General features: G+C 31.7%; 1 protein-coding gene across 3 annotated transcripts in view; it reads left to right on the top strand.

The window, feature by feature from the left end:
* Positions 1-26,072, top strand: part of LOC127719950 (leucine-rich repeat serine/threonine-protein kinase 2-like) — a 92,557-nt gene that overhangs the window by 28,737 nt on the left and 37,748 nt on the right. For all 3 annotated transcript variants that reach the window (XM_052226322.1, XM_052226330.1, XM_052226339.1), the window contains 18 exons: positions 2,421-2,567; positions 6,168-6,268; positions 9,279-9,393; positions 10,408-10,604; positions 11,272-11,382; positions 13,001-13,140; positions 15,033-15,184; positions 16,664-16,787; positions 17,681-17,792; positions 18,716-18,787; positions 19,364-19,474; positions 20,220-20,315; positions 20,767-20,909; positions 21,506-21,632; positions 22,820-23,012; positions 23,456-23,558; positions 24,614-24,668; positions 25,865-25,996. In XM_052226322.1, coding sequence (XP_052082282.1) covers positions 2,421-2,567; positions 6,168-6,268; positions 9,279-9,393; positions 10,408-10,604; positions 11,272-11,382; positions 13,001-13,140; positions 15,033-15,184; positions 16,664-16,787; positions 17,681-17,792; positions 18,716-18,787; positions 19,364-19,474; positions 20,220-20,315; positions 20,767-20,909; positions 21,506-21,632; positions 22,820-23,012; positions 23,456-23,558; positions 24,614-24,668; positions 25,865-25,996 — 2,231 coding nt within the window. The remainder of the gene's footprint in view (positions 1-2,420; positions 2,568-6,167; positions 6,269-9,278; positions 9,394-10,407; positions 10,605-11,271; positions 11,383-13,000; positions 13,141-15,032; positions 15,185-16,663; positions 16,788-17,680; positions 17,793-18,715; positions 18,788-19,363; positions 19,475-20,219; positions 20,316-20,766; positions 20,910-21,505; positions 21,633-22,819; positions 23,013-23,455; positions 23,559-24,613; positions 24,669-25,864; positions 25,997-26,072) is intronic.

The raw sequence follows: 26,072 nt of genomic DNA on the forward strand, positions 1-26,072 counted from the left end.
AATAAAAAAGTTATAGAAGTCAACGACATCACTTCTCAGACTACCGGCATTCATTTCCATCCCCTGTGCTTTATTTGAATTGCAACCAAAAAGGACATGAGGGTTGCATTTTTGTTTAAAGTCACTGGTGAGAGAGATTGACTCTTTTAATAATTCAAAACCAGGCATAAGGTTTTGACTGACTGTATCTACAACATGAAATGTTCCTCAAACAATTACTCTAATGAGTTTGTATTTTTGAAATAAAACAAGACAGTTTTTTAGCTCACCTGGCCCAATGGGCCAAGTGAGCTTTTCTCATCACTTGGCATCGTCATCCATCTTCATCGTCGCCGTTGACCGTCAACTTTTACAAAAATCTTCTCCTCTGAAACTACTGGGCCAAATTAAACCAAGCTTGGCCACAATCATTATTGGGGTATCTAGTTTAAAAAATATGTCTGATGACCCAGCCTGCCAACCAAGATGGCTGCCATGGCTAATAATAGAACATATGGGGTAAAATGTAGATTTTGGCTTATATATCTGAAACCAAAGCATTTAGAGCAAATCTGACAGAATAAAATTGTTCATCAGGTCAAGATCTATCTGCCTTGAAATTTTCAGACAAATCAGACAACCCGTTGTTGGGTTGCTGCCCCTGAATTGGTAATTTTAAGAAAATTTTGCAGTTTTTGGTTATTATCTTCAATATTATTATAGATAGAGATAAAATGTAAACAGCAATAATGTACAGGAAAGTAAGATCTACAAATAATTCAACATGACCAAAATGGTCAATTGACCCCTTAAGGAGTTATTGTCCTTTATAGTCAAATTTTAACAATTTTTTGTAAATTTTTGTAATCTTTTACAAAAATCTTCTCCTCTGAAACTACTGAGACAAATTTAACCGATCTCGGCCACAATCATTATTAGGGTATCTAGTTTAAAAAATGTGTTTCCAATGACCCAGCCCGCCAACCAACATGGTGGACATGGCTAAAAATAGAACATAGGGGTAAAATGCAAGTTTTGTCTATTATTTTTTGAACCGTTATAAATAGAGAAAATCTGAATGGAGCAAAAATGTTCAGCATAATGAGCTCTACCAATTGTCCATATACGTTAAAACTAAAAGACAAATTTTACCATTTTTTTCATTTTTGCCTATCATCATGAAAACTATGATATTTAGAGAGAAACATTTTTCCTGTTACGCCTTATATGATTTAAATTATAATAGATAAATAAACACTTTAAATCACAAAAATGATCAGCAAGACAACATCTATCAAAAAGTCAAATTTTGCCGATATTGTTAGTAGACTGTCACTCTTCATAGGAGTGATTGCCCTTCATTGAGGATTTTTTTTACCCTCTTTTTGTGTTTTGAGCAAAAACTAAAGAAGATAGAGAGAAACTATTCAGACTAAAATATCAGTAGTACAAGATCAACAAAATAGAGATTTTTGTCATGAAGTTTATTCTCATCTACAATGTTGGAGAATGTCCTTTGTTTGATATGCACATAGATCAAGGTGAGCGACACAGGCTCTTTAGAGCCTTTAGTTTAGTTTATTCACTGACAAACATGGCAAGAAACTTAGAATCATGCATAATGTTGTATCATAAATATTGCTCAATTTTTACACTATGTTTGCTTAATACAGCCAAAGGCAAGGGTGAGCCATCACTATATATCCATTCGTTCGTCTGTTTCTATTTAAGTATCCTTGTAAGTTGTTTTCGGCTGCCCATCAGTGCATATAAAAATAAGAAGATGTGGTATGATTGCCAAAGAGACAACTCTTCACAAGAGACCAAATGACACAGAAATTAACAACTATAGGTCACTGTACGGCCTTCAATCCATGAGTAAACCCATATAGCATAGTCAGCTGTAAAAGGCACCAAAATAACAAATGTAAAACAATTCAAAGGAGAAAACAAACGGCCTGATTTAAGTACAAAATAATGAAGGAAAAAAAAATATGATGTACAGCAACAAACGACAACCAGTCCACTAAATTACAGGCTCCTGACTTGGGACAGGCACATACAGAATGTGGCGGGGTTAAACTAGTTTGAAGGTGCCAACCCTGCCCTAACCTGGGTACCTACTATAACTGGATATATTGTTTACATTTCATCTCTAAACAATTTATAATGTGGTGGTTTTTATTATACTGGTCTTAGTCAATATAACTTTTTTTTTACTCCTCTGGAATCTCCTGGTTTTTACTGTTTCTTGGAGGAAAAAGATATAATTTTTCACAAAAATATTTGACCGTTGTATCAAACAAAGAACAAAAATGCTTTTGAATCGACCTTTGTATTCAGTATTTTCAATTCGTATTTGTGGGTCTAAAATCCAGAAGCATCTGAATGAGTTTTGCTGTTTATTATAATATTGTAACAATTTCATTGTTTTTTATCAGTTGTATATCCCGTATTTGAATCCTCTGAACAAGAAGCAGATGAATGGAAATACACAACTCTGACTGGAGCCAATGTTCCATACAACCCAGCTGATCCTAGACATAAAGGATCCACAGAAAAGCTATATGTTCCAGAGAAAATTAATGGTAAGAAGAGATAATGCCTTCCTATAGAGTAAAGGATACAGAGTAAATATTCAAGAAATTTTACAAAGGACATGTGAAATTTAAATGAACAAACTAATGTCATTGCTCAATGTTCAAAAGGGAATTGCAAGGTCACATACAAAGTAAGATGGCCTACACCACTGAATAACAAACCTGCCCCCTTTTGAAATCCCTAGGTTTAGTGCACAACCAAATTTGCATGTGTGACCGTGAATTTACCAGCTCACCTGAGATTTTTCAATAACCGCCTGGGTTATCAAATAACCCTGGAATACATTAAATGACCAATTTTCACCCATATTTTAGTGGCATGAGACCAATGTCTAAAATGATGAAAAACAAAAAAATCGAAACTTTTCCTTTAATTAAATTTGCCCTTAATTGAATGATTTACAGCTATCAAAACATAATTTTGACACTCTTTTGATTGAAAGGTAATAACAATAGTCTAATTATCCAATTAATTGTATCCCAGAAAGGTTTAAGCCAGTCATACATACAATTTTATGTCCTGATTTATGAAATTTTCCCCATTTGCAAATATCAATTATCCTTTTAAAATCCTTTTAAAACAATTTAAACCTCTTCACACATATCTGCTAGAGATTTAAAGGCCCTGTCACCAGAAATATCACCAGCTGCTGTATTTTGTCTCCAATCGAAATTTAAATTCACATTTTGGACATTGGCAAAATACAGCCCATTTCTGAGCAGTCAAGAGACTGTTGACCCTATTCAGTCAACAGACCATTTTCCAATGAGTGTTTCAATCACTAAAACATTCAAAATATTCAGTTATTTACATAATGTAATTATAAAGAGAAAATATAATAAAAATATTTCAATGAACTTTATTATATCCCCAATTTCAAAAGGGGCGATTACAGTGATAGGGGAGTTCTTCGTCTTCTTTCAGCTTTTGTACCCTTAACTGCTCCTGAACTACTAGACATAATTATGTGAAACTTTCACAGTATCTTAATCATGCATTGCACATATTTTTTTGCACCTCCTATTTTATTTCTTCATCTGAATGATTTTTGTGGTTTACTTTGGGATGACATGGACTTAGTCATATATGCACACTATTGTACACATTTGGGGTACCCAACTCCTGGAGGTGTAATACCACCAAATCATAGTATGTCACATCGTTTTTCATAGGAAAAAGGGTTGAAAAAATATATTCCCTTGAATTTGACAGTTGTAGGAAATTAATCCTACATTTCATTGCAGTAAAATAATTCTGAGTCATCAACAAATATCTTGGGTGTTTCAGAGTTCCATTCTATTTTTATTTTATTCTTCTATAAAGTATTTTGGAGACTTGAGGTTACATGGTTACTAAAGCTTGTAAACTGGAAAAAAAAGGGATGAAAGTTTGATTGGTTAACTTTCAGTGATGGTTATTGTCAAGCCTGCGACTTCTGTCACAGAAAGCTAGACAAAGGGATAGTGATCCGGCGGCTGCATTAACTAACTTCTTAAAAACTTAATATTTCAGAAGGTAGAAGACCTGCATTCTTCATACTTTAGATGCCTTATGATATGAAGTTTCCGTCTGTCATATGTCCATTGTCCTTAACCTCATTTTCATGGTTCAGTGACTACTTGAAAAAAAAAGTTCAGATTTTTTGTTTTGTTAATTTCTCTCTTATCATGAGTAATAGGATAAATATATTTGGTATGTGCATACCTTGCAAGGTTCTCATGCCTGTCAGACAGTTTTCACTTGACCTCGACCTCATTTCATGGATCAGTGATCATGGTTAAGTTTTCATGGTCAAGTCCATATCTCAGATACTTGAAGCAATAGGTCTACTATATTTGGTGTATGTAATGATTGTCAGGTGTACATGTCCAACTAGCATGTGTCATTTGACCTTGACCTCATTTTCATGGTCCAGACTTTAAAGTTAAGTTTTTGTGTTTTGGTCTGTTTTTCTAATACTGTATGCAATAGGTCAACTATGTTTGGTGTATGGAAATATTTTACGATGTAAATGTCAGTCTGGCAGGTTTTATTTGACCTTGTCCTCATTTTCATGGTTCATTGCTTAATGTTAAGTTATTTTGTTTTGGTCTGTTTTTCTTATACTGTATGCAGTAGGTCAACTGTATTTGGTGTATGAAAATATTTTACGAGGTACATGTCAGTGTGGATGGTTTTATTTGACCTTGACCTCATTTTCATGGTTCATTGCTCAATGTTAAGTTTTTGAGTTTTGGTCTGTTTTTCTTAAACTTTAAACAATAGGTCAACTATATTTGGTGTATTGAATGATTGTAAGGTGTATATGTCTATCATCTGACCTCCACCTCATTTTCATGGTTCATTGGTCAATGTTCAGTTTTCTGGAAAACTTTGTTTCTTAGATACTATAAGCAATAGGTCAACTATATTTGATGCATGGAATGATTTTAAGGTGTACATGTCTGTCTGGCAGGGTTCATCTGACCTTGACCTCATTTTCATGGTTTATTGGTCAATATAAAATGTCCATGGTTTGGTCTGTTTCTTTTATACTATAACCAATAGGTCATCTATATTCGGTGTATGGAATAATTGTATTAAAGGTGTACATGTATTTCCGGCATGGTTTATCTGACCTTGACCTCATTTTCTTGGATCATAAATGTTATTGTAATACTTGTAGTAAAACTCTATATTTAGGACTATCAACATAAAATCAATGGTCAGTATGGTAGGTGAGACATTTCAGTGTGTGCTCTCTTGTTGACTTATATACAATGAAATGTTATGTGAAATTTTGTCTGTAGTACTGGACAAGATAAAACTTGACTCATGCCAAATATTTCTGTGTTTGAAACAAAGATAAATTCTGCACAATTTTTTGAAAGTGCCAATTTAACAAAGACTAATAGGGGAAAACAATGGTGGTATTACTCCTAGACCCCTTATTACTATTCATTGAAACTTTCTCACAATTTTAACCATAAATTGCTATTGTGCACCTCATAGAAATTGCTATTTATTACTTTATAGAAATTGCTATTGTGCACCTCCTATTTTGTCTTTTATCAGAGTGGCCTCGGTGGCCGAGTGGTCTAAGTAGTTACTACTGTAATCACTAGCCAGTCAACACCGAGGTTGTGAGTTCGAACCCCGCTTGTGCGGGTGCACTCGACTCCAATCTTAATTGACTAGGGTTGTCAGTTTTCCTATCGAAGGTCAGTGGTTTTCTCCGGGCACTCCGGCATCCTCCACCAATAAAAACTGGCCGCCACGAAATAGCCCAAAAGCGGTGCTTAAAAGTGGCATTAAAACACCAAAAATCAAAATCAAATCTTTTATCAGAATCATTTTCCAGGATTTCTTCAACAAATCATGTGGATACTACAGTACACATTTATATCCCATTCTTCTCCTAAAAGCCTAAGTGCACCTTCTATTTTGTTTTCAATATCAATTATTTTGGGGGTTTACTTTCCCTTTGCTTAAGTGGCTTGGTTTCACTTTACAGTACCTCTAGTTTCATAATGCTATTAAAACATTCTGTTGACTAACAATGAATTATCTCCCTTAGATTTCTTATACTCTTTATGTGTTGATTGTAGTACCATGGTCTAGAAAATCCAGAAGTCCTTCACCAAGAACTGGTATGAGTAGGAATAATTCCTATGAACAGTTAGATCTCATTGGTGTAGATTCTAAACTGGTAAGAACTAGAAATATTACAAACATATACAACAATAATTATTATTACTATGAAAAATTCTCTCTGTCAAAAACATTAAGTTTTATGGCATTATTAACAGTCATCAAACACAATAGAGTCAATTTTCCTCAATAGTATGCCCTTATAAGATTTAAACACTTTAAAATGAAAAACCGTCTGATACTGGAATATGTTATTTCCTTGAAAGATTTATTAAAATGCTTCAATTTTTTCAATAGATACTCTCATATTTTGGGATAGTATTGCTTACCATCAAAATTGTTTCACTGGAAAATTAATTTTTGAACTGAAAAGTTCCACTCTTATTTAAGGGATTACAGGTCTTCTGAAAAAATACTTGTCTATTAGACTGATGTACTATGACCTTAACCTCTTTTTTTTTGTACTTAGTGATAAGGTTCTGTCTAATGACAAAGTAACTGTACATGACAAATCAATATTAGTTGGTATGGTGATTTGTTACGATATCTGTCTGACATATCTCAGGTTTAAGATTTTGGATAAGGTCTTTATCACAGAAATTATACAGGTCAACAATATTTTGTAATTGAAATCATTATAATAGGGACATACACAACTGATAAGTTTGTTAAATGAACTTGACCTTATTTTCAAATCATGCATCAGGTGAGAATATTTAGTTTCAGCAGACGTTTTATTTAGTATGAATAAATAAGATGTGCGCATACATAAATGATCATAAATGAGGCGACAACCCCACAACATTATAAAATCCATATACATGTCTGTCTGAAATTTCATTTTAGATCATTTGGAAGGTTGCATTACATAGAAAAAAGATCTTACTTTTTCCTGTTATATTTTACTATCTTAAGATAGTTAGACCAGGTTACCATGGTTACATCAGATAAAACAAATAATCTGATAATTGGCATTTTGTCATGCAACTGTTCACATGAATTTTTAAAGAATCAAGAACTTAAGATTTTCTTAGACATATAAATCGTTAATGATCTAGGGAAGCTTGTTGATACATTTTAATCTTAGATTTGCATTTTAATTTTCCATGCATTTTAATCTTAGATTTGCCTGAGTTTACTAGTGCATCATTGATTTGAACATAATGTAACATAACTCTTGATAAAATTAAATCATAATGGCCACTTTAAGAACATTGGTAAATCTATTGTTTTGGTATCATTAATTGTAAACAATCATGAAGTTAAAGTCAGGCTAACCTTAAAAATATGTTTGTTTGCAGTTTCCCGACTGTACCTTCAGACTGAAGGGTCGGTAGGTAGGAAAAATATTTTATTTTATCAGCCAAAAAGTTTAAACAAGCAGTTAAACAAACCAAGTTTCTTGTTAAGAAAAAAAAAACCTATTTTAAAACAAAACACTGAAAACCAACATGAAATGAACAGGCATTGTCAGATAAAAAAAATCTTTTTAACTAAAACTGAAACTTTAATTCAATTTATGATATAAAATATGGTATTATTGAATACTGAAACACTTGTAGACAAGGAATGACTAGAACTGTTTTAAAGAAATATATTCAATGACATATATGCTTCTTGACTAGAAAGTTTTCATGAGTAGAGTATTTTCATCAGAAAAATGTAGATATTGAAGATTTATAAGACAATGTATTAAAGAGTGTATTTTTAATAAAAAAAAATCAGCCATTGAATCTTCCTCAATTGAAAAAAGGGCAACTTGAAAAAGACTGTTTTCATATTTCTAACAATATTTAATTATATGCAATACGATTATATTTTGAAAGATATGTTGATGCCAGACTTAAATGAAAACCAAAGAAAACTTACTAGTTTGTGGTGAAATCCATAGCACCCCATTAAAGTAAATGGTCTGTACTGAAATGTTTTGACTGCATAAAAAAATTGGCAGCATAGGTCCTAAGAACATGCTTTAAATTCAATTCACACAGTGACAGGCCACAAAGTTTGGGTATATTTAATATTGTAAGAAAGAGAATAGTTGCAATGAGTGGGGCAGCCCCCCTTATCCTAAAGGAGCATACTCATTGCAATCGAAGATAGATTTAATATAGAGAGAGTATATTTATTTTTCAAGCTAATCATTCATTTTCTCTACATCTTTGTGTATTTTGGGTTGCTTCTCATTGATTTGGCATGGCCGCTATCCATTTACATTTTAAATGAGTTCTTTCTCCGTACAGGCATCATGTTTACAGGTATCCATATATTCACGGAGGAGTGATTTAATCTTTGTCTTCTTCACAACGATTTATAGAAAATATGACATACTTCAAACTGCTTTTTGAATTGTTTAACCAATGAAATTGGTTCCATAAAGTCGAGCTCAAAAGATTCTGTACCCGATTTATTTGAGACAGAAAGTTGACAAAGATTAGTCCTATAACATATGACTTCGGGGGCATTTTTTACTATTTCTATTTACTATTTCTGATATTTGTTTTTACTATCAATGTGCCACCCGAGCATTAAAAAAAATAAAAAATGAAAATATCAGTATAAAAACGTTAAAAATTGAATAAGAATGCGAAGTCATATGTTATAGGACTAGACAAAGATGAGTTATCGTGTCGGTTGTGAATATCCGCTGCATCTTCTTCAATGATATCATCAAAGACATCATTCGATGTGCCTGAATCTGTATAAACAGTTTACTATTAAACTTTTTTGTTTGTTATTTGTCTTAAAATTGACAGAAGTTGACAGCGTAAAGGACATAACTTCATGGATACCTGTAAACAATTTCCATGTGCTTTATCATTAAACGGTCACATGAATGCTTGACGGGAAGGCAAGAAAAACCGAACTTAAAATGTGTAATTGACCTAGACTGAAATCAATTTTGGAAAGGACCTGAATTTCTGGATCTCGGCAATAGAAGTTTTAAAAATAATTTCTTAAAATTTAAAGCAATAAAATTTTCACAGTCGGGGGGATTTTCAAGGGTCGGTCGGTAAACTGCAAACAAACAATATTTTAATTTAAGCCTCATGTTATTTATTTTTCAGCCTTACCAACCTTTAGTCAGAAATGAAAGTGATTTGAATGACAATAGTCTTGTAAGAAGAATCAATGAATGTCTTGATGGTAGCCGAAACTCAAGCATAGACTCTCTATTCTCAGGTAAATCTGAAACTCAAAGCACAGACTCTTTTGGTTCTCAGGTAAATCTGAAACTCAAGCACAGACTCTCTTGGTTCTCAGGTAAGTCCATACTCAAGCATAGACTCTCTATTCTCAGGTAAATCTGAAACTCAAGCATAGACTCTCTTGGTTCTCAGGTAAATCTGAAACTCAAGCACAGACTCTCTTGGTTCTCAGGTAAGTCCATACTCAAGCATAGACTCTCTATTCTCAAGTAAATCTGAAACTCAAGCACAGACTCTCTTGGTTCTCAGGTAAATCTGAAACTTAAGCACAGACTCTCTTGGTTCTCAGGTAAATCTGAAACTCAAGCACAGACTCTCTTGGTTCTCAGGTAAGTCCATACTCAAGCATAGACTCTCTATTCTCAAGTAAATCTGAAACTCAAGCACAGACTCTCTTGGTTCTCAGGTAAATCTGAAACTTAAGCACAGACTCTCTTGGTTCTCAGGTAAATCTGAAACTCAAGCACAGACTCTCTTGGTTCTCAGGTAAGTCCATACTCAAGCATAGACTCTCTCTTCTCAGGTAAATCCGGTGACCTGTTAGGAAATAACAGGTATACGAACATAAAGTGCTTTCAGAGAGGAAAGAATAATTTTAATTCTAAAGAACAATACATGAACAAAGCTTATCAAAGGTTTTTAGAAATGACAGGACCCTTTTACAGAAACAAAAGATGTTTTTGAACAAAAAACACTTAAAATTTAGGTTTATGTTATTCAAAAAGAATTAAAATTGGAAGTGATATAATGTTTTATAGATTTCTATCCCATGTTGGAACAAAGGTATTGCTCAATGATCAAAGGAGATGATAGGTCAGAATTGTTAAAGGGGTCTGAGGCTATTACATTGCAACAATTACAATATTCATATGATGGGTGTATTATGAGCTCCTTGTGCAGCGGTTTATTTTTCTTTTCTGCATTTGCATCATTTATTTACAAATTTGTGAAAATATGAATTTATAAATTGACTTTAATTATGTTTCAGATAATGAATCTAGAAGATCAACTGTAGTACTAAATAATAACATTGAGGTTGTTTTACTGGACGTTTCTAGTAATAAAATCAGTGATATACAAAATCTAGCAGACTGTGACAAAGAATTCTGGGCCAAATTTACATGTCTGCAGAAGATAAACATGAGTTATAACAAACTACAAACACTACCAGAGGAGTTATTTAAGGTTTGTGACTTTTTACATATCACTTTGTCATTTAATTTCACTAAGGAGTTTAACTATAAGGACCTGATAACATTTTGACACTCATTGCATTCCAAATTCCAAATGCCAAGCTGAAAACGGATCGGTCAATATTTAAAGAAATTTTCCGTATGAAAAAAAAATATCATGGCCCATACTTAAATGAATTAGCAATAACAAAAGAACTATGTGCAATATGAAAATACAACATTAACTTTCATTTTTATAAACACTTTTACAAAGTTTATGTGATTACTACATGTATATAAAAATAAGGAGATGTGATATGATTGCCAATGAGACAACTATCCAACAGAATTCAGATGACGAAGATATTAGTAAACCACTGAATTACAGTCTCCTGACATCAGACTGCCACATAAAGAATGGAGACATGTTTATGATATTGTTGCCTGTAACTAAAGCTATGGAAGAAATATATGAAAATTTTGTTTTTATTTCAAGATCAAGTTTACAGAATTTGTTCAACTTTACATTAAATGTCTTGCTCAGAACTTATAAATGACATCAAGGGTATTAAAATGCAATTGATGCTTCCCTTAAGCCCATTTGATATTTATTGTTGCCAAGGAATTTTCACATGCATACATGACCTTCTGATTTATGAAAATAAATTTATTTTTTGTAGAACTTGCCAACCTTGAAACAGTTTGAAGCAAAGTCCAACAAAATCACAAAAATTCCCATGTCTTTGTTGGAAAATAACTCATTAAAGCATTTAGATCTTTCTGACAACAAGGTACATAGTCATTGATAACCCTTTACTAAAATTTATGTCTTGTTTTAAGTACAAGATAAAAATAGATGCTCCTTCTGTTACTAATGTGTTACATTATTTCTTTTTAATCCTCAAGAATTTCAACTCTCCATGTTTGAAGAGCTTTTAAAAACATCTTTGACTGTATAATGGAGAAGTATTGTAGCTCACAAAAAAACAGAAGGAAAATTTGTTTTTCTCATATATATATATCTCCTTCATGTAAATCTCTGATTCCTTGTCCAGGTTTGGCTATACTTTTTTGTCCTTTTTGGTTTATAGCTCTATCTTTTTAATAAGCTTCGGATTTTCAAATATTTTGGCCTCAAGCATCACTGAAGAGACATTGATTGTCCAAATGTGCATCTAGTGCAGCAAAATTGGTACCGTTTATGTTATCAAAAGCCTTAAGCAGATAGGACAAGGATGTTGCTATAGCCAACAAAGGTACATGATAGCTACAAATCACAAAACCTTAAATTGCTAATTTATTGCATGAAACAATTGAACATGCTTGCGATGTTAATTATTTCTAACCACTTGATCAAGCATTGTATAAAGACCCACACCAACAGGAGAAATACAATATAATAAGAAGGAAGCACTGAAATCTCTGATATGGTAATTATGTTATCTATTATTACATTTTTGAAATCTATTAAATGGTAATAGTGTTATATCATTTTTAATTTTAGTTTCTTGTGTATAATTTGGAGTTTAGTATGACGTCCATTATCACTGAACTAGTATACATATTTGTTTAGGGGCCAGCTGAAGGACGCCTGTGGGTGCGGGAGTTTCTCGCTGCATTGAAGACCCATTGGTGGCCTTCGGCTGTTGTCTGCTCTATGGTCGGGTTGTTGTCTCTTTGACACATTCCCCATTTCCATTCTCAATTTTATATACTAATACTGTAAATTCAGAAATTATTGCTAGGTTTTATATTAATGCGAATAATGCAATTGGAGGAGTATCACAATAATAAGAACTCTCATCCTGATATCAGATACATATCTCTGTACTCAGATTTTCCTGCAATCTCAATAATTAATCTCGCATTTTTGTCCATTTTTAAAAAATCGCAATAATAAATGCACGCAATAATTTGTGAATTTATAGTATATAGCTTTAACAATAATCATGTGGTAAATCTCTTAAATGACAATAGCGTTATATATCATTATACAACTTTAGAAATAAACATTTTGAAAATCTCTTATATAGTGTAAATAGTGTTATAGTATCTATTATATATTATAACTTTTTAAATATACATTTGATTAAAATTTGTTTTCTCAGATGTTTTTTTTAGAGTTTATAAGCTTGAAGAAGAGAGTCGAAAGATACCAAAGGATAACTCATAAGTCAAAAACAAACTTACAATGCCATGGAAAATAATGAAAAATGACCAAAAGACAAACAACAGTAAATAAAGCACAACATAGAAAACTAATGTCTTGAAACGTATAAATATTCAGAATAATTGATGATATTTTTTAAAAATGCATTAGAGTCGTACATTTCTATCTGTACATTCACAATTAGAACTACAAGACACAAGTCAAATCTTTTAATTTTATAAAAATAATTTTTAAATCAGATCAGCGAAATTGGTATGGGTGATGATATGTGGAGAAATGAAAATCTAAAATTCCTAGATTTGTCAAGTAACAGCATTACTGAAATACCAAAGTTGTTTTGTCAGCGTTTGCCAGCTTTAACACATTTATTCTTGAACTGGTAATACTTAATTTTTGTCACTTTTTTATCTATTCTATCTGCCCAAAGATGTTTCACAACCTCTTTCCATGTGAGTTAGCCTTTCCATTTCTCATTTTGTCAACTAAATGTACAATGCTAGATAAATCTATCTTCTTGAAAGATTTTTTCTATTTTCAATTTGAAAGTTTATGTTGAAAGTACACATGTATTAGTTGAGGTATAGTAAATGTGGATATTTTATCTGAGGGTGAGAGTAATGATTTAAATTATTTGGTATCAGTAAGAAAATGCAAAATTAAATATACAGTGGATTCATTATGAGCTCACCTGGCCCAAAGGGCCAAGTGAGCTTTTCTCATCACTTGGCGTCCGTCGTTTGTCGTCCTATGTCGTCCGTTAACTTTTACAAAAATCTTCTCCTCTGAAACTACTGGGCCAAATTTAAATAAACTTGGCCACAATCATCACTAGGGTATCTAGTTTAAAAAATATGTCCGATGACCCCACCTGCCAACCAAAATCTGACTGATAAAAATGTTCATCAGGTTAAGATCTATCTGCCCTGAAATTTTCAGATGAATCAGACAACCCGTTGTTGGGTTGCTGCCCCTGAATTAGTAATTTTAAGGAAATTTTGCAGTTTTTGGTTATTATCTTGAATATTATTATAGATAGAGATAAACTGTAAACAGCAATAATGTTCAGCAAAGTAAGATCTACAAATAAGTCAACATGACCAAAATGGTCAATTGACCCCTTAAGGAGTTATTGCCCTTTATAGTAAATTTTTAACAATTTTTTGTAAATTTTTGTAATCTTTTACAAAAATCTTCTCTTCTGAAACTGGTATCTAGTTTAAAAAAAATGTGTTTGATGACCCTGCCCACCAATCAAGTTGGCCGACATGGCTAAAATAGTACATAGGGGTAAAATGCAGTTTTTGGCTTATATCTCTGAAAATAAAGCATTTAGAGCAAATTTGACAATGGGTAGAAATGTTCATCAGGAGGATAAGATCTATCTGTCCTGACATTTTCAGATGAATCAGACAACTCATTGTTGGGTTGCTGCCCCTGAATTAGTAGTTTTAAGGAAATTTTGCAGTTTTTTGTTATTATCTTGAATATTATTATAGATAGAGATAAACTGTAAACAGCAATAATGTTCAGCAAAGTAAGATCTACAAATAAGTCAACATGACCCGTATTGTCAATTGACCCCATAAGGAGTTATTGCCCTTTAAAGTCAAATTTAACAATTATTTGTAAATTTTTGTAATCTTTTACAAAAATCTTCTCTCCTGAAACAACTGAGACAAGTTTAACCAAACTTGGCCACAATCATCACTAGGGTATCTAGTTTCAAAAATTTGTCCGATGACCCTGCCTGCCAACCAACATGTCAGACATGGCTAAAAATAGAACTTAGAGGGAAAATGCAGTTTTTGACTTATATCTCTGAAACTAAAGCAAATGTATAACGGTTGCATTATTTCATGCATCAATTGTAAAAAAAATATCAGGTGAGCGACACAGGCTCCTTGGAGCCTCTAGTTATTTGTGGGATACCAATTTTCGTGGATTTTGTGGGTACAGGTAAACCAAGAATTTAAATGATCAATGAAGTGCAAATTTTCTATAGGCTTGAATGCAAACTTTAGCAAAACGATGATATCAAATAGTCACAAAAATATAATTTGTCCTCAATCCATGAAAATTGGTATCAACGAAAATAAATGAATCCACAGTATACCAAAATATCAAAAGTCAAAGATATCAATTTTGAACTGCTAGTATTATATTTTGATATGAAAATTTATTAAGTTTATATAAGAGAATAAATTTTGATATTCAGAACACAAGGCAAGTTTGTTTTATACATTTTGTTTTATTGATTTTTTTATATTTCAGTAATGAAATTCGTGATTTGCCAAAGGAACCTTTGGAGTTGCCTGGTCTTAAAGTGCTAGAGTTGTCTTGTAACTACATAAAATCTGTGCCAGAGGACTTCTTACATGGCAGTTGTAAACTAGAAATCTTAGATCTAGAAAACAATGAAATAGGTATTTATGCTTAAAATGAAGTTGTTCAGTACTAAATTCATGGTTTAGATTTTATTCAATAAAAAAATCATATAATAGAAAAACAAAGGATATGGGGTATCCATACATGACACAAAATCAGTACATGCACAGCAAAAAGACACACAATACGCAAAGGAACAGCACTTTTATTGCTGTTCTTCATCTCAAAGTCACAGTGAGACCTTCAACACGAGACAAAAAAAACTCTCACCTCACTGCAAGTTTAAGATGGCCCCTAGCACCAGCTTTAGCGGAATTCTTTGCAAAAATAAATTTGGATAGACTTTGTAAGATGTAACACCACCTAATCGGGCCCGGTCAAAAAAGAACATACTGGAAAGTAGTACATATTTATTAGAATGTATTACATTTGAGAGTGGTTAATATTCATTCTGATTTTTTTTTAGATGCATTATACCCATTTATATGCTATTAGTGATTTGACCAATAGAGCTAAGATATGTTTTTAGAAATTAATAAGACAAAAAAATAAACAGATATTTGATTGAATTTCAATAGACTCATTTGTCTACAAAATTACATGTCATTTCTAGGAGAATTTTCCTGAGCAATATATCCTACCACATTAGCTGCACTTTATTCAGTCCAAATTATTTAATGAAAATTCTTAGCAGGTTGATGAAAATGTTTCTTAAATCAAAACAAGGCATCCAAATTATGTCAGTTTTGATTAGACAGTACATGTATTATTATTTATTCTACAATCAGCCAACTATTAAACACATAACAGGTATGCAAATAAATGTTTTATTTATTTTTACTTGTACATATAAGGTCTGCAGTTATCTTGCTTTTGTCTGGAGGGAACAGTAATGGTAACATTATTGTTTACGATTATAGCTCATTTTGGTGTCCTCTCTGCAGTCCACATTTCACCATGTCGGCTTCTATAAAAAAAAAAACCCAAAGATTTGGAGTTACTGTAAAATAACTAAATTAAAGTGCCAGGGTCAAACTGCAGGATAAAAACCATTTATGTATATTGTTGGGGGAAAAAATGGATTTGTACTTGCTACGAAACAGGAGAAAAGTTCTGGTAGCCTCGCTTTTCGTCCTGTTTCTAAATCTCTAAAGTACTAATAGATTTTATGTTTCCAGACAATCTACATATATTGAATATTAGTGTTTTGTATGGTGGGGATCATAATATAAGTTTTGATAAGGAAATATTAGAATCGTAAAAGGGTAAAATGTTGAATCTACAGGACTGCAGATAATGTTAGAGTTGACTTTAAATATGTTTTAAGGTACAATTTAAGCTTTAGAACTGCATAATATTTAAATCTTTTCTATCATAAATTTAGTTTACAGTTGAAAACAACTGATGCTGGAACAGTGAAACCTTGTTTGATATCAGTAAATATTCAATACAATACAGTTATTCTCTATTACTACTGCAATTTATAAAAACAGTAAAACTGCCTTAATTTTTTTCAGAATCTCTACCTAAACAAGGCATTACATCCATGTTACCAAAGTTAATAAGATTGAAATTAAAGAAGAACAAATTGACAGAAAAGGAGCCACTCTACATTCCAAAGTTTATTTTGGATTTACAAAAGTAAAGTCTTTGAAAACATATTTTAAATTATTTTAAAATTAAAAAATACAAAGAATGTTGGACATATATTAGAATGTTAGTCAGAAGCATGTTAAGACATATACATAATTTCTGAAGTTTGCTTTCTTTTTCAAAGTTCACCAAAATGTTGTAAATGTACTTTATTTTTTACTTTGTACCTGCTGTCTACAACTGAAAAAGCATACAAAATTTATAACTGTTGTCACAACTGTCATGCTAAAAAAATCTAAGATAGATTGTTTGTCAGGTCTGTTTCTCAGACACTGTAAGCAATAGGTTAACTTTATTTCATGTAAGGAATGATTTGTGCTGTACTTGTCTGTCTGGCTTGGTTTAGTTAACCTTGACCTCATTTTCAAGGCTCATTGGTAAAATTTTCTTGGTTCTGTTTCTCATATACTATAGGCAATAGGTTAACTGTATTTGGTGTATGAAATAATTGTAAGGGGTACATGTCCATCTTACAGGGTTCATCTGACCTTGACCTCATTTACATGGGTCATTGATAGCTTTAAATTTTCTGTAAGACTTATAGTATTACCTTTTCTTGAAGACTTTCAACATGAATTAAGTAGGGGAGACACTTCAGCATGTGCATTCTTGTGAATTTATAGGATAAAATTTGTAATTCATGATAAGGGAACTTGTTTTTGTAGTTTTAATAAAAAAAACAATAATATCTGACGCCAACATTAGATTTTAAGTTAAAAAAAAGATGCAACAATTACTGACGAAATTCACCACATATAACTGGCACAGAAAGATGACGGGGATAAATATATTATATATATTATGCTTTACTAGAAAGTTTGTATATTGGGAAAAAAAAGTTTGTCAATACCACAGTTTTTACTTTTACCTTTATTTTTCAGTTTAAGGAAACTTGATCTGAGTGATAATAACATAGTCAGTTTTCCTTCCCCAACTCAATGGCGATCTCAGTTCCTTCAAGAAATAAAACTGTCAAGGAACAAAATTACAAAGGTAGGTCTATGTATACCAAAGATAATGTTCAGATACTGCAAATGTTTATTAATAGACATAATTTGTTTGATTTAAACAACCAGCAAGAGGCACATGCAAATTTATTTCTGTGTCTTTAAATGTTTATAACAATATCGATTTAGGATCGATGAAATTCTACAGACAAACATAAACTTTCTGGATTCCTGTTAAAACAACTATTTCAAATGGGATAACCCCCGAAAATTTTTACCAATTTACTGTTTCTTTAGAATTCCTAATTCAGTCATTGTCGTTGATTAAGTTGGTCAAAATTGAAAACTACATTCATGAAAAAACAATATACAAGTGTCAAGACTTCCAAAGCTTGAGGGTATGCTGGATTGCTGTCTTATATATTTAATGAAAAAAAAAAACACATTTATTCTTCAGAAAGCATCTCTTTTGGTAATTACTTCACTTGAACTCTTTCAATCTGTTTGTTATTGAAATTGAAATGCAGTTCATCCCTATTCATACATTCAGCCAAATTATCTAATTATTTTGATATACGTCAGACTAGATAGTTGTAATTTCTATATTTTACATTTATAGTGTCTTTCAAATTATGACAGTAATCATTAGACTTCTTTGCTTAATAAAGCATAGGTAACTTGTCGAAAATTATATAATCTGGAGTCACAAGTTGGTAATATGAAATAAGCCTATATATACACCATTTCTCTTCTTTACTTTTAAAATGCTGATCTAGCCTTTTGTGATAGATTAAGATACATGGAACTTAAATATTTTAAATAGTATTCATGATAAATAGTTGTATCATTTATTAAAACTGCCTATGTGCATTTAGGGATTATCTTGCTGTTTAATTATCAAAATAAGACCCTCAATGAGAAATAATTTACAGATTTATTGTATGACTTTTCTTTTTCATTTTCTTATAGTTGAATTTAGAAGGAGGAAAATCATGGACTAAGTTGGAAACTCTTGCCATTGATGGTAATAATCTTAGTGAGGTAAGTAGTGGCAACAATGTTCCAGTATAAACACAAATTTGATGAACATTGCCAGGAAAAATTGTTACTCTTAATTTCACCATCTTTTGCACATTCAGTCATGGTTCATTGACTTTGAATGATTTGCATAGTTAATATGTTTAAATATTGCCATTTTAATTATAACATTTGCATTATACTATCAAAATTACAAAATGCGAGACATATCTCTGTGTCAACAGTTTATTATATTTTTTTTACCAATAAATCATAAGGATTTTCTTTCTTTGCCTTTTAATGTGCAGAAACAACAGTAACAGGAGGTCATTTTAAATTTCTGGTAAAAATGTAGTGAAGGATGAAGTATGAATTTAGAATTGTACATGTCAGTGGCGGATCCAGAAATTTTCATAAGTGGGGACCCGTTGACTGCCTGAGTATAATTGATTCATGATTCAGTGATTCTCTATATAATCAACCAAATTTTTCCTAGAAAAGGGAGGGGCCGGGGCCTCCTGGGCCCCCCTCTAAATCCGCCTCTGCATGTAACTGTTTATTTGGTGAACCAACTTAAAACATATATGTTATGTGTTTCAGTTACCAAAGGAAATAGGACAGTTGACCTCACTGACCTCCCTTGACATCAGCTACAACAAATCATTGAAGACATTACCAGATGAAATGGGAAGATGCTCAAGGATGTGGGAAGTAAGCATATTTCAGTATCGTTAACACTACTAGTGATAGCTAGTATGATGGTCTGTTGCTCTGATTTGCCCCATACCTCCACAACTACTGGACAATGAATTTACAAGAAATTTTCACATATTTTCAATTCCCTGATTGCATTGTTTATCTTCTATTTCATCATTTGATGAGAATTATTTCAGGAGATTCTTATATCAAACTATAGACTTTGCAATACAATTCATGTAGATAATTTTGATGTTGTATCAATATATCCACCCTTTAAAAGAAAGAACATGAAACTATCAGAGTCCTCTGTACATTTATTCATTTGTAGGATTGTTGATACCAGTATATGTTTTTAGCTGTGTTTGCAGAAAAGTTAGTTTTACTGAATTCATTTTCATGTACTGTAAATAAAGGGAAATATTCTAGTTTCTATCAATGAGACAGTAATCTAACTACAAAGAAAAGCAGATTACATCAAGGGATCAACACATAGTCTTCAAAAATACAGACAAGTGCCTACAGAGTATGTCAAGCTCTGAATGTTTTGTTTGAATACTATCAGAATTTTGGAAGATGTCTTCAGTTACATCAACTTGACTACCTGTATCTTTTTAAATTGTCTTTCAAAACTTTGCTTATCAAACAGATTACTGTTCAGACATTTCTTCTTGATTTATTGTCATCAATAACAATCAGAACAAAAAAAATAAATTGTGTAATTCAAAGATGATATATTTAATTATATTTCCCATTTCAGTTTAGATATAGAGGGGTGGAATTACAGTTAGACAGATCTTTAGTTAATGGGAGAGTAAAAGACCTTATATCATTTCTACATAACAAACTTAAAAAGGTTAGTAAATGTGATATTCAGATGTTACCATAAGATTGAAGCAGATTTTCTTTCTTTAGAATGTTGCAAAAAATATTCACACTCAAAATAAGCTCATCAAGTTTTTCCATAAACTTCCAAATCGTTTTCCTACTAATTTTGCATAGGAAATTACCTCTGAAAATATCAAAAGTATTTTCAAATGTATCAAAAGTGTTTTCAAATGCTATGTATTGGTACCTCAGGAATGCACAAACAATTTTCCACATTTGTGCGAAATTTACTTGTTGAAAAGTTACTAAGTTTGCACGAATTAATTAAATTTTCTAATAGAAAAATAATTAAAAAATAGTCAACTGAAATAGAAAAGTGGTTATTTGAACCCTTAAAATAAAATGAAATTTTCTCTCAATAAATGTGCAGTTATTGGAGCATCAGGTGGCATTTCCAGCCTTTTACTTGTTTTTTAAAGGCTGCAGCATACTTCAGAATGAAAGTAATGGTAGTTGGTTATGGAGGTAGAGGTAAATCAACACTACTCCGTGCACTGATGAAAATGCCTAAACCAGCAGCTAACAACACACCAACTGTGGGAATTATTGTTAAAGACTGGGCGTAAGTTTGTTAAATAGTTTAAACAATTAGCTATCAATACAAATATTATGGTAAACCAACCATTAGAATTGAAATAATGATTGATTTAAAACACTCATCCGTCACTGAAAAAGTCCAGGTCTATCAGTAGCTAACTTATGACGCTGTTAGAACTTTTAGGAGAGGATTTGGTAACAGTTTGAATATATCATTCAAGTGTAACAATTATTGCTTCGAATTTTTAAGCGTTTAGATGATAGAAATATTGGGTAACACAAAAAAAAGTTTTTGTATTTTAAGTATTCCTTAGACATTGTTTAATAGAAAAAATGGATGGCTTAGATGAGGAGCCTTTTTAATAATTAACAGGGTTTAAACATATTAAAAAGAATATTTTCCTCACTGCTTTGTCAATAAAAATGACAGTATTCTCCAGCCATCAAGTAATTTTGAAAAGACAAGTTTCCAATATCCATTTTATGAATGAACTGCTCAGGTTGACCTGGGATCAATTGCAGCAATATATGTCCTACATCATTTTTGCATGAATTGTTTTGCTTTTTGATGTAAAATGTTTTCCACAAAAAGACTACATATATACATAACTCACATTGTAGATTTGAAAGATACAGAAAAGATATAGGGAAAAAAGTTTTATATACATTGAGTACATGGGACTTTGCTGGACAAGAAGAATTCTATAGCACACATCAGTGTTACTTGTCGAATAAAGCTTTGTATCTGGTAAGATTAAATATCTTAAATTATATAAACTGTTTATAGATTTATCTTTTTATTTTGTCTTGAAAGTAATTTGATTGGAGATAATTTTAAATGATCACAGAAAGATGACATGTTAAAGTTGTAAAACTGATTCTGCTATTCTACAATGATGGATTTTTATGTGATTTTTTGGTAATTAGCAGACATTGGAATTACCATCCGCCGTTGGTGACGACATAAACTATTTATATAAAGCTTTATATTTCAGAAGGTATAAGACCCGGATGCTTCATATCTTGTATGCAGATACCTTATGTTACAAAGTTTTCAGTCTGTCATATGGCCATTGCCCTTGACCTCATGTTTCAGTGACTGCTTGAAAAAAAAAAATTACAGTTTTTTTGTCAGTGAAATGTTCACTTTTATATGAGTAATAGGATAACTATATTTGGTATATAGGTTCCTTGCATGATCTACATGCCTTTCAGACAGGGTTCACCTGACCTCAAACTCATTTCATGGATCAGTGATTAAGGTTAAGTTTAAGTGGTCAAGTCAGTATCGCAGATACTATAAGCAATAAGTCAATTATATTTGATGTATGGAATGATTGTAAGGTGTACATGTTTGTCTGGCATGTTTCATATGACCTTGACCTCATATTCATGGTTCATTGGTTCATGTTAACTTTTCATGGTTTTATTAGTTTATCAGGTACTATAAGCAATAGGTCAACTATATTTGGTGTATGAAATGATTGTAATGTGTACATGTCTGTCTTGCATGGTTCGTATGATATTGACCTCATTTTCATGGTTCATTGGTCAATGTTAAGTTTATGAGGCTGGTCTGTTTCTCAGGTATTATAAGCAAAAGGACCACTAAATTTGGTGTATGGAATGATTATAAGATGTACATGTCTGTCTGGCATGGATCATCTGACCTTGACCTCATATTTTTGGATCATCAATGTTAAGATTATGTGATACTTGTAGTATTTAAGACTTTCAACATAAATTCAATCATAAGTAAAAGTGCACTCTTGTTTCATACATCTAGGCAAATGATTTAAATTAAGATTAGACAAGTCATTCATCTAAAAGTCTATTCAACCTCTTAAACCCTTAAAAACACACACAATAACAAATTTAAGATAACTTTGATGAAAAATTTTACATATTGAGAGTTGATTATTTATCGAAAAATAGGTTGTTCTAAGAATCAACAAAGGTTTAGAAGAAGTTGAATTGTTAAAGCCATGGTTATCAAACATCTATGCCAGAGCTCCAGGATGTCCTGTGATAGTTGTTGGTACCCATTATGATAAAGTGCATAGGTCACATAGGGAAAAGGTTGTAAAGCAGTTCATAGACCGACTGAATGATCTGAAAACAAAACCAGGTAATACATCAAATCCACATCTTTAGTATTGGAATGAGTTGCATAATACTTTCTGTAAATATCCAGTTCAAAGAATTATGTTATAGTGTAAAGTTGTCCATTGTTGTTCTTTTTATGCCCCTCTCTCCAACCACACAATTTCTGGCTGTCCAAACTTTTTACCTAAGGGTTATTCCAGAGACATGTTGTGTACTTGGAAATCATATTGTACATTTTTGATACAAGTGGGTCCAAATTACATTTTTTTATTAACTTTTGTTATTACTGTACTAACCAAGTTATAAAACTGATATCTAAATAGTTTTATTTCATATGAAAAAAAATAAAAATGATAATAATGTTTATGAATAATTAAATTCAGATAAAAAAGGAAAACAACACAACAAACAGCTTGCCAAAGGCTTTGAACAGCATATATCATTTTCCAAATGTGAATTATTTAGGGTTTCCTGACATACAGGAATTTTGTCCAGTGGATTGTAGCTTGGAAAAAGATAATGTGGACTTGGAAAAACTGAGGGAGAAGATCAAAGATGTCATTGATAAGTAAGTAATTATGTATTGGTTGGTCTTACTTATCATATTTAACCTGTTCAGTCATAGAAGTATTGGAAATAAATGTCAGTTCATTCATTCTCTTTGGATAGAATTCCTTTGAGAAGAGGATACCATAAAGGACCATATTAACCATAAAAGGATGCTAAATATTATATAGAGCACTACCATGCATGATCCTTTAAAATCTTCTTTCAGTGTATTTTGTGTTTAGCTAATTCCTCATTAAATTGTTTTGGATGAGGCTTGTGGTCTATGATAATCTGACTGAAGTTTTCTGAAAGTTTCCTTTTCTTTGTTGTTGCTAAAATTGAGTAAATCACCACATTGACATCATATTCAAATTAACCTAATATTTACATTTTCCTAAAGGCCTATATTGAGCAGGTTAAAAATGTAACAAATAACAATATAATACTTTTTTCAGTCAATGTTTAAGGCTAAATAAGCTCCAAAATGTACTTTCTTCTTACATGGTACTATATATGGAATAAATCTCAATTAACAGTATCTCAACAATAACAGCATACAAAATATGTTATGTCGTTTGGTTTGTAATGATAAGCAGACTGAATGAATAACCAATGTTTAATGCAGAGTCAGAAAAAGAGATAGTTTGAATTGTGAACACAGGATGATTTGAGACTGTTATACATTTTTCTCTAATTCCTAGTCAATTTTAGATAAAATATGTCTACATATCATCTTAAATCATTAGAGAATCAGATCCACAACAGAATCTCCTTCAATAAGAATATTGCAACCACAGTTAAATTTTTAGAAATTAAAAACACTTGACAAGCCTCACATTTAACTGTCTCAAGTTGAGAAATATTGTACTCACAATGTTGTGGTAAATTCTTTATTTATTCGAAAAAAGTGGGCATAGGTTAATGTGATGAGAAAATTTCATGAATTATCAGAAAATATCAAATATCTTAAAAAATAGCACCTTAGTTTGGTGTTCTGAGATCAACTCGACAGTTGATGGAAAGTAGCCAGGAATGAAAGCTTAAATTTACTTATTTTGTTTTGTTTATTTATAGTTACAAGGTGAAGGGTCAGCCAGTAATGGGACAGATGGTTCCAGCTAGTTATGTGGTATGTGATTTTTTATCCTTAGAATATTTATTAATAATCAGTTAATAATTTTAAAACATTAACAATAGTATTATAAGTGAAATTGCTTTGTTCAAATTCGTTAGATGAAAGATCTATATTTCTTTCTGCAAATTTTTGGATATTTTTCCTCAATCAAATGGTTAGACTGTATAATGACTATTTGGAATTCATTTCCTATAGTAGAATCCCTCACAACTAAAAAGTTTAAACATAATATGTTAATAATTCTACCTTTTGGGCTGTCCTTATCTTATTGAAAACTTTGTAGCCTTTTCATACATGTCCTAATCAAAAGAAAGAAAGCAATTTTAGTTGCATAAATTTGGCCAGTTGAGATTTATTTAATTCATATTTACTATTTATTGCAAAGAATTATTTTTATAACCCCCACCCCCTTTTTCAAAGAAGGATTGGGATGTATACTGGTTTCCCTCTGTCTTTCCATCTGTCCATAATCTATAATCTTCTTCTTGTTTGCAGAAAACTTTATCTTTTAAATGGCACATATATAAATTTTCATCACATTTAATGAACAACATTGATCAGGGATATTATAAATGAACAATAACTCACAGTAGTTTTAGTTATTGCAGTCAGTTACAAGGATCACTAGCTTGCAGCTACATTCAAGATGAACTTAGCAGTCATGGTGTTGTCTATTAGAAGGATTTGGCTATTTTTTAGGTTGGTTTTGGTCATTATAGCTCTTCAACAGTTTCAGTTCTTATACATCCTTTGCTTTCAAATATTTGTCTTTGAGTGTTCTTGATGAAGGTAAATCCAGAAAAGCACTTCAGATGCATGAAATTTGATAAAGTGTTGTTTTCAATTTTATAGATGATAGAAGTAAATCATTTGCTTTGGTTTTGGTTTCTAATGCTGTCAAAAGTTTTATGTATTTGACTGCTAAAAAATGTTTGGTCTCAAGTGTACCTGATGGAGGTTGTCATAGAAACACATGTCATGTGCATTTAAACAACTTTATCAGTTTCCTCAAATGACATAAAAATTAGTTTGTTTTGCAGTAGTCCTTCATTCCTCTATAAAGCTTCTCGTTTGAATTTTGTTTTTTTTAGTTGTCTTTTAATGTATACGTAGCTGCTTGTCTGAAACTAGTTTTGCAGCTGTCTTTAAATGTATTAGCTTGTAGTATGATTATGAGAAATTTATTTCAGAAACTCTCTGACAAGCTTGCAGAAGAGGCCAGAATACTATTGAAGAAATCTTATCCAATTATATCACACAACCAATTATTAAAAATTGTAAAGCAATCATCTATAGACTTAGATGAAGAAGAGCTGATACAGGTATTTCTTTTAAATAGAAGTTTACACTATTGTAAAAACTAAAACACACTCAAAACAACAGAATTATTTTGAAGTG

Source organism: Mytilus californianus, unplaced genomic scaffold (assembly GCF_021869535.1).
Source record: "Mytilus californianus isolate M0D057914Y unplaced genomic scaffold, xbMytCali1.0.p SCAF_1, whole genome shotgun sequence".
Taxonomy (NCBI): domain Eukaryota; kingdom Metazoa; phylum Mollusca; class Bivalvia; order Mytilida; family Mytilidae; genus Mytilus; species Mytilus californianus.